At 30.8% G+C, this 10,497-nt stretch overlaps 1 protein-coding gene across 1 annotated transcript; it reads left to right on the top strand.

Moving 5' to 3' along the window:
• Window positions 1-8,887: 8,887 nt before the first annotated feature.
• Window positions 8,888-10,231, top strand: LOC131047849 ((R,S)-reticuline 7-O-methyltransferase). The gene is made up of 3 exons (XM_057981636.1): window positions 8,888-9,666; window positions 9,771-9,835; window positions 9,917-10,231. Exons 1-3 carry the CDS (start codon window positions 8,889-8,891, stop codon window positions 10,229-10,231), a joined length of 1,158 nt encoding a protein of 385 aa, XP_057837619.1. The 5' UTR covers window position 8,888.
• Window positions 10,232-10,497: the final 266 nt, after the last annotated feature.

Raw genomic sequence — 10,497 nt, 5'->3', positions numbered from 1 at the left:
GTCAAACTTAACACTTATCAGTATAAGAAGCATTAATAAGGAACATGCACACATAAAATGAATCACACATGACTGGGTTGTGTTATGCCTTTTAATGGAAACCGGAAAATCCACACAAATTTTGCCTTAATTGATTGTTAATTGCTATAGACTTCACTAGCAGTTTGTTTGATGATATCTCATCCTGACTAAGTCACCTTTGGTCATCGCATCCATCTTACCTGTCACTGCTCTGAGATTCTTGGTGGATATCATCCTTCAACCTATATCACTGGTTCACCGGTGTGACTCTTCATCTTTTGCCATCAGTCACTGATCATCAATCAGACTGATCACCTATCTGTCTAGAGTATTCTGGTCGTACATAAGACTACTAAATTGCAATCCGAGTCACCTCTTATGACCGCATCATCATTTCAACTACCAGTTTAAGAAACTGATCTCAACACCTATCAGATGCTTGACTGACTGGTCAACTACTCTATTTATCCTTCAACCGGTTAGTCTTCGACCAACACACTGATTAGGCGTGTCAATAATCCATATTAGGGAAGCACCAAATCCTCTATAGTGATTGCAGCCATGAGTAAACCATTGAGGTTTACCACACCTCCTTGCCTATGAGCTTGGCCTTATTCACCAGTAAGTGTTAGTCATCAATGACAATATTATGTGATGAACCGGTTGTGCCAACACCATCAGTTATGCCAACACTTCTATTAGCATAGTTTCCCCCCATATTTTTTGATGGGGGTTTGGGGGCAGTGCCCCTGGCATGCTCCTTGTCACGATATAGGGTGGGGTCGAGAGCAGCACCCCGCAAGGCTAAAAAGACTTATTATTTTATAAAGACATTGTGTGTTATTTTTCTATTGGTTGACATGTTGTAACCCTAATTTGTAACTGACATAAGTCATGATAAAATGACTAAGGGTTAGGGTTTTTGGTAGAGAATTTTGTAGCATTTTGCAGTGGTATTGAGTTGCAAGTGGATTGCTGGTTGTAATTGGTTTTGATTTACTGGATAATAATATTGGACTCTCTATTTGGTGGATGCAGCCCGAGATTGGGTGAACCACGTTAAATATTGTTTCTTCATTATTATTATTTATGTGTTTGTTTCATTCCTGTGTTTTATTTTTATCTGGATATAATCAATTGATATTTTTTGCATGCAATTCCTAACATATACTTGACAATGGGTGAGGAGATGCTGACAAAGGAAGAGGTTGAGAACTTATCTCTTTATTGGGAAAGTGTGATTTCTTATGATTTTTAAAATTTTGTTGCACACATCCCAAAACATGTCCATTGTATCAATGTGTAAGATTATAGGTATTGCAATGTCTATAGGAGAAGGCTCAATCTTAGGTGGGATTGGATTGAAGTTTAAAGAGGCCCAATAAACATCTAGACATGTGCTAGGATAAAAATTTTGAATGTCAAATTTAGGCATCTTAGATTTACTGTGAAAAGAGGGTTCAATAAAATCTAATGTCCTCAAATCATGCTCCAAGAGTTATTCTTCAGGAACATCTTTAGTAAGAGATGGTGCATTTGTTTAAATTGGAGAAAGGATTATAGGAACTAAAATAATATATTGTGATTCAATTTGTATGTTTTTGTTAGCTTGATAACCGAGTTGATGATTCACTATACCTTTAACAACTATTTTTGGTTTTTGTTGAGGTTGAGGAACATCTTGTTATAGATGACCAACAATTTTAGGTTCATCTTTAGGAGAGATATCATAGAAGGTTCATAAAGATTATTATCAAACATTTCTTCATGTATGGGTTTTATTTTAGTTTGAATGGAAGGGGAGTCTTCATAAAGGGGATTGTTAATGATATTAAACTCTTGTAGCCTAAGAGTATCCTCTAGAACCAAATTATCCTTACAAGGGAGGCACATTTTAGGAGAAAGATCAACATCATTCCTATGAGTGGGATTTACAAAATAAGTGTTGATAGTCTCTTCCTGAACCAGAATAGGTAGGACCAATTTTGGGAGAGGGACAAGTATTATATTTTAAAGCTTCCATTCGACACATGCATTTAGGATGCAACAAACCTATGGAAATTGGTTTTACACCAACCAATTGCATTTTCTCAAGGCATCACACCTTAAGAAACAATTTCCCTTTGAGGTATATGAGATTCCATGAGACTGAGATTCAATCATCACATTTAATAGGTGTAGGCATTGTAATCATAGAGTTAGTTGAACATGAGAAATAAAACTCTACAAAGCCTAAATAGAGATGCCAAATACCATCAACCAAAACCAAATATGAAAATCAAACAACAAAGTATTTTTGGGTGGTGCTGATTACTCATTGACCATTGTGCTCTTGCACAAATTTGGTTAAAGCTTTGGGTTGAATTGGAAATAGGGTTAGGGCTGACTTTTATATAGGTTTAGGGTTCAATTTGGTTTATAATCCACATTTAATTTGATTTAGTGTTAGGGTTAGATTTAAATTTGGTTTAGGGTTGAGTTTGGTGTAATGTTCAATTAGTCTTGGGGTTAAGGTTCAAATTTGTTTAGAGTTAAGGTTTTATTTGATTTAGGGTTTGTGGCCAATTTGGTATAGGGTTAAGGTTGAATTAATTTTGTGTTAGGTTTCAATTTGATTTATTTGATTAGAGCCACAATTAGATTAAAGGTTCAATTTAGTTTAGGGTTAGGCTTTAATTAGGTTTATAGTCAATGTTCAATTTAATTTAGTGTTATGATTTAATGTGATTTAATATTAGGGTTGTTTTTGGTTTAGTGTTAGGGTTAGAGTTAAATTTGATTTATTGTTCAATTAGGTTTAAGATTAGGGTTCAATTTGGTTCAGTGTGATCTTTATGGTATATTTTTGTTTAGGGTTAGGGTTAGAGTTTAATTTAGTTTAATATTTAATTAGGATTAAGGTTAATGTTCAATTGAAACTTAGGACAAAAAATAGATCTAAAGATCAAGAATCAATATGACGATCAATAATTAAAAAAATCATGATGTATGTTTTTATGAAGTCAATTTACGCTAGATTACATCATTTTATGCTTTTTTTTTTACATTTAAGACATCCTAATTAAAATAGACCTCAAAACATTAAAAAAAATAAAAAATAATCTAATGTCATAAAAAATTAAAAATCATACCTTCCATTCATATAATAAAATATAGAATTATTTTCACAATAAATTTAACTAAAAAATATTATAATAGGGCTTCGGCCTTAGCTCACCCGGTCGTGGATCGCAACTTAAGGCGTGGGTATGCTCCCCATGGTCTTGAGTTCAAGTCCCCGTACACACTGGGGGATAACCTCCAAATTCCACGATAGTGAATATAAAACAATAAAATATTATAATTAAATCTTATAAAACATAATTAATTTTCATTTACCTCTTACTTAGATAATCATAACTCTACTAGTTTAAAAATCCTAAACATAGATCTATCAAAAAGAGGATCTATACTCCAAGAGTGATCAATTTCCTTGTCTATTTAGTAAGATACTTTGGTTAGATATAATAAATAAATAAATTCTTTTCTTTATAAATATAAAAAAGATTTCTACACTTAAATTTTTTAATTAAAAATAAGAAAATGATTTTTAATGATAGATTTCATATATATATATATATATATATATATATATATATATATAAAATTGACTTTGAGAAATATATCTCATTGTCAAATAGAAGCCTAACTTAAGTCTATTTATTTACTTACTCCCACGAATCCTTAAAAAATCTCCTTCGTGATATTCAACTCTCACGCTTTTATCTTAACTATATTCAAAGTATCAAAATCTAAGTCATTTATTCCAAGCCTAATTATTCTATTTTCAACGGACAAATTTCTTCAACCTAACATTAAAAAAAAGTTAGTTCTGGAAGTTGGAGGACGTGACATATTTTATAATTTTTTATTAGATAACAAATTAATTTCGAAATTTCGAAATTGTGAAGTGATATTTATTTTTTCATATTTGATTTTTAAATTATTCAATTTCATGATGATAAAATTTTTAATAATTTTTAGATTTAAATTGATAATTTTTACAACTAAAAAATTTAAATAAATTATTATTTTAAATGAACAAAAAACTTATAATCATGAAAAAATTATTTTATAATTTTATGATGTAATAATTATAATAAAAATATTATTGAATGTATATATTAATTTAAAAATTAAATATTTTCATTTACATTTAATATCAATATTAATCAATTATTCTTTATTAACATATATTTAATTATATTAATTTATGTAATACTATCTATTCCTTTACAATTGTAAAAACATAATATTCAATCTTATATAAAGTTAAATTCTAGAGAATCTTATATAAAGTTAAATTTTAGAGAAGCCAATATGCTTTTGGTATGAAAACATACAATTAACTAAATTAAATCTTTGACAATCTTTCACCTCAAAGTTAGGCTAAACCAATTTCTTTCATGTAACCCCCTTTTGATATTTTTGATTTTTTTTTCACAGTTAATTTTTTATATTAATCAATTATCTTAAATTAATATATATTTAATTAAATAATTTATATAATATGATCTATTCCCTTACAATTGTAAAAACCTAATATTCAATTTTATATCAAGTTAAATTCTAGAAAATCTTCTATAAAGTTAAATTCTAGAAAATCCAATATACTTTTGGTGTGAAAACATACCACTAACCAAATTAAGTCTTTGACAATCTTTCACCTCAAAAGTTAGGCTGAATCAATTTCTTTCCTATAATCCCTTTTTCTATGTTTTTGACAATAAATTCTTTTAAGTATCAAGAAAAAGACAAATACTTTTCAAGATATATAATTGTAATTAGCAATTATTGCAAAGTGCTATTAATATAAATTTGATTGACAATTACTGCAAAGTGTTGTTAATACAAATTTGATTAACAATTATTGCAAAGAATTGTTATGTTTATTTAAATTGATTTTTATTTATGATTTTTTTTTTCATGTCTTTTTTTTTAATTCTTTTATTTTTAAAACTATTTCATGAATTCATTTGTTTGTAGTGATTATTTTGGACATTTTAATTGTGTTGAGAATCTAAGACTAAATTTATAATTTAGGTATGGAATTGTTCTTATTTTCAACAAGTGGTTCATAAAAAAAAGTTGACAAAATATTTTTTTTTTTTGAAAATTTTGATTTCTAGCATGATTTGAGGAGGAAGATATTGAAAGTTATCTATTATCAAGAATTACTAATCAAATGATAAAATTTTAAATAATTATCATTATATAATCTTTATGTGAATATTTTCAATATATTTATTTAAAAGATGTTGAGGGATATCATTATAATACATTAATTTATATATATTATTATTTATATTATTATATTGATTATTACTAATATTTTAGATTAGACATTTTAGACATTTAATAGTTGTTAGAAATATACCAAAATATTATATTTTAATAATAATAGGTTTACTAAGTGGTTTTAAAAATGAGCTATGTGACATTTTATTATTGAATCAATTATTTACACATTTAACTACTTCAAAATCTATTAGGTCTTGATGAATTCTTTGTATAAATTTTGGAAGTATTGAGACTTTTTGATGATTGATATTCAATTATAAGAATTCTCATATATCTACACAGTGTTTACAATTTTAAAAATAATTGATTGTAGAGATTGCTTTTCTTAATCTCCAGATTGTAATCCCAAATCTACTTCTTGGATTTGGTAAAATCCTTCCTACATATCAACCTTAGGTCTAGTAATATTATAACTTTTGCGATTTTGTATATTTATTAATTTATAGTGACAATGGAGAGCCTTCTTGCTCTTTTACTCAGGCCTTAATTAGGATTCTTGAAAGATTCTATCAAAACTAATAAGTCCTTTTCCTTTGATTGGACATAATTCCTTTTTCTTTTCTATATAGTATAGTTAAGCCATACTAAGAGGCTAGAGATGTCACTTGCAAATGTTTTTGAAGGAGAAGGATGATATGTTTTGATTTCTTATAAATGTACCTCATATTATTGCTTTTATCAGGGAGGAGATCAATGCACAAAATGAATCTTCTTTTTTCTTTATTGCTTCGTGCGAGTCCTTTGAATTTACATATATTCTTGTTATTGCAATATCTCACCATCCTTTCCCTTTTTCAAATTTTCTTACCTTCTAGGTTTGTCTAATCTTAGTTCACCATGTCTCATCCTAGTTCTCCTTAGATCACTTTTGGCCCCTATTTATTTTAAATTTGATATCACTTGATTGAACGACTGAGTGGACCCCATCCCGGTATTGTACCCACCTGATTGCCAGCTTGTTTGCCCTGTTTTGTGAGGACAAAAGACACTTGAAGTGCCCTATCTAGACCAAGGTGCCTTGGGAACCATGGTCCTCCTCAAACTTGCTCGATTTCAAATGGGTCAAAGCACATTGCCCCGCCCCCCCCGATGGTTTGATCCTTGCGCCTCAATTTGACCATTGAAGGTTGGCTTAATTGGTAAATTACCTTGGGAACCCTATATAAGAGCATTTTCCTATTCATCTCCTTCTAAGACTCTATAGTTGTGGGATCCATTATGTGCACAAGGGTCAAAAAGTTCACATTTCAAAGTGTCACCCAATACCTACTTAAAGATGCCCAAATAATTATATACTTGAAATTGTCAATCCTTATGCAGAGATGCCATAATAGTCATGTGCTATGGGTACCAATAATGGTGCACAAAGTGGCCAAATATGGTCCAAAAATGCTAAAAATTGGGTGGCTATTGGTACATATGAAATTTGATAATGGGTTTTAAGTTTATATGTTTTGTTTCTTTAAATTAGTAATTGAAGGATTATGTTTGCAAGGAGTGAAGTTATTGGAAATATGAACACTAACAGGTGCTCTTCCCTAACTTTTACTTCAATATTTAATTTTCCTTCAAGAAAAAAAAAAACCATCTATTATAAATGAACAGCTATCATATCTCCTTTCCCTTACATGCACCTAGATCTAGATTTCCTCAAAGTACACCAAAAGTCAATTTATTGTACATTTCCCTTACATGCCCTTACATGCACCTAGATCTAGATTTCCTCAAAGTACACCAAAAGTCAATTTATTGTACATTTCCCTTACATGCACCTAGATCTAGATTTCCTCAAACTACACCAAAAGTCAATTTATTGTACATTTCCCTTACATGCACCTAGATCTAGATTTCCTCAAGCTACACCAAAAATCAATTTATTATACATTTCCCTTACAAAGAATAACTTATTATTCAATTTTTCCACGTTATTCAATTAAACTTCCATTTTTCCACGCCCTAATTTAGATTAGAAAATATTTTGACTATTAAATTTTAGATAACCCCATAAAATCTGAGTTCTTCTGCTTTTTAGAAAAAATGTTGGCTTGTGTTCAAAGTGGGGCTAAAGTCTGGGTCTCATGGAGGAGCTTTCATCTTTTAAAATCGTAGAAATATTGATTTTCCAAAACATAAGAAATAACAGTGGAGTCAAATGCAATCTCTTATTATAAAATCATAGTAATTTGTTTTTCTTACAGATTTTCAACCTATTTGGGTGACACTGAAAGTTTTTCCATTAATTTTAGGGGCATGTGTATCACGCATATGATTTTGTTGCAAGGCGTTGGCTGATTAATTTCTTATATTGGATCATACAATTTTGTATTATATTTTAACAATAATTAAAGAATAAAATTCAGTGAATCAGAGATTACAAAAGCTTTATTATTTTAGAGCAATAATTTCTAGTTGAGCAATAGATGTTGTAGTTGATAATACCACTTCTTTTTTTTCAATCTCTATTTAATTTGGAACAGCAAACAATCAACATAATTTGTCAAATTTTTACCAACATTTCCATTGAGAGTGCATATCCATCTTCCACTAATGAGTGATCACCTTTCAATTTAAAAAAATTATTATTTTTCTATATTTTATCATTATTTCATGATATGAGTGATTGTTGAAGTGGGCAAATACCTTTCTGATGTATTCATCTATTGACATCTCTTTACATTGAATGGCAGATATATTTTCTATTCATTGTATTTTATATACAAGTAGAAACACAACACTTTTCTGGTTTATATTCACTGTATTTTATATCTAAGTAGAAACACAATACCTTTCTAGTTTAGCTATCTATTGACTTCTCTTTATATTATTTAATGGATGTATTTTTCAATCATTGTATTTTATACAAATAATATATCTTGAACAAAAATGTAGTTTTGGTAGTTCAATAATTTTTTTCAAATTTACTAAAAAGGGTAAAAGTTTATTGAAAACAAAGAGAAATACAAAGCAAGAAGGCCAACAGCTCAGCAAAGAAACAACACTACATAGCCTTGTCCAAATCCACTAACTGCTGTAACATATGAGACAATTGCAAAGGCAATTGACGCTGATCCAAAATAGTCCAATCTTGAGTATGATCAGAAGCCCAATTGACGGGGCAATCTGCCACTCCGTTCCATTCTCTAAGAATGTGTTCTTTTATGAATGAACAATTATTTAAAAATTATTTGATCCAATTAATTTTTCTCTATAAGATCGTAGATATATAGTAAGGACTTTCTCACTCTACGAACAATTTTCTCACCTCACTGCTTTACATGGATTTAAAAATAGACATTACAGTCAAGAGAGTTGTTTATACATTTGACTTGATTATATAGTATGAATATTTTAATTTATTTCCTAAGTCACATATTTATATCTAAGTAGTTGTATTTAGCTGTACTATCATTTACAAAATCTACATTCCATGGAACACAATTGAAGTCTATAAATAGATGCTCTTATCCCCATATACTCCACCAATATCAAACCAATTGAGATATACTCCCTCCATCACGCTGCTTGACATGGCTCCTCCCGCAATTTCCATTCCCCAGCCTGCCCATATTTCTAGTAGTGAAGAAGCCCAGTCCGAGACTTTGTTATGTCAGCTAAAACTCTATGACATCATACTCGGTCTATCTAAGCCCATGGCTCTCAGAGCTTCTGTTTTGCTCAATATTCCGGACATAATTGCACAGGCTTCAGGCTCTCTTACCCTGGAAGAAATTGCTGCCCATGTTTCAGCCTCCACCGAGAATCCCCCTTGCATAGAATATCTGTTTCGTCTTCTGAGATTTCTAGCCTCCCATCAAGTCTTTACTGAGATCCCACACCAGGAGGACTTCAAGCAATGTAGATATGGCCTCACAGGCCTTTCTAAGTTGCTTGTTAAGGAAACAAGTAATGGAGGCTTGAGTACTGGTGTGCCCATTCAAAATTATGTTCCATTTTTGTTGGGAGCCACCAGCCATATTGCCTTTCAGGGATGGCTGCATCTGCATGAGTCTGTGTTAGAAGGCGGCTGTGCCTTCAGGAAGGCTTTTGGTATGAGTAATTGGGATTACGGTGTAAACAATCCTGAAGCGAACAAGACATTTAACGAGGCCATGTCTTGTGACACTCGTGCTGTTATGGCGTCTGTTGTGAAGATTTATGAGGAGGGATTTAAGAAGATAACTTCTTTGGTTGATGTTGCGGGAGGTGTGGGATCTGCCTTGTCCATCATCGTAGAGAATTACAAACACATTAGAGGAATTAATTTTGACTTGCCTCATGTCATTGCTTCTGCACTTCCTATCGCTGGTAAGATTGATTAAAGGATGAACAGAAGAGTGGATGTGTTATTGTCAAGAACCTTAACCAGGAATGTTTTATAGAATAATATGACTTGGTTTTTAACATTGTAGGAGTAGAGCATGTGAGTGGTAACATGTTTGAACATATTCCACCAGCGGATGCAGTCTTTATGAAGGTATATAATATTATGAAATATTTGAGTTAAATTTAAAATATTTAAAGAGCAATTTAAATTGAACTGAAATTGTTATTGCAGTGGGTTTTGCATGACTGGGATGATGACGACTGTGTAAGAGTGTTGAAAAGGTGCTATGAGGCTATACCAGAAAATGGAAAAGTTATAATTGTGGATGCCCTTATTGTTGAAGGGAAAAAAGATGTAGATAAGGAAGAAAAATGTTTAAGAGGAGTGGGTTTGGCGTTTGATATGGGAATGATGGTATTCAGCAGTGGTGGAAAGGAGCGATCAGAAATGGAGCTTAAACAAATTTTCAGCAAAGCCGGTTTCAAAAGCTACACCATCTTCAAATTACCATTTATTCAAACCATTATTGAGGTCTCCAAATTCTAAATCAATAGAGTTTAATATTATAGGTTTTTATAGAAACTAATTTAGAGACATGTCAAAATAATTGTTTTGTAGTAACATTATTAGTGATGTATCAGATGTTCCATGTATGTTCCAAATACATTGTTGTAATTATTAAATATAAATAAATTATCATCAACACTTAAAGGATAAATGTATCATTATCTTAGAGGAAGGACAATGAGTAGTTCCTAGAGCTCTCTGGATTAATTTAGTTTCAAACCACCTTGAGTTAGTTGATCTTTTGC

Source organism: Cryptomeria japonica, chromosome 4, assembly GCF_030272615.1.
Source record: "Cryptomeria japonica chromosome 4, Sugi_1.0, whole genome shotgun sequence".
Lineage (NCBI taxonomy): Eukaryota > Viridiplantae > Streptophyta > Pinopsida > Cupressales > Cupressaceae > Cryptomeria > Cryptomeria japonica.
The sequence above is the reverse complement of the archived record's forward strand: the minus strand, read 5'-3'. Positions and strand labels throughout refer to the sequence as shown.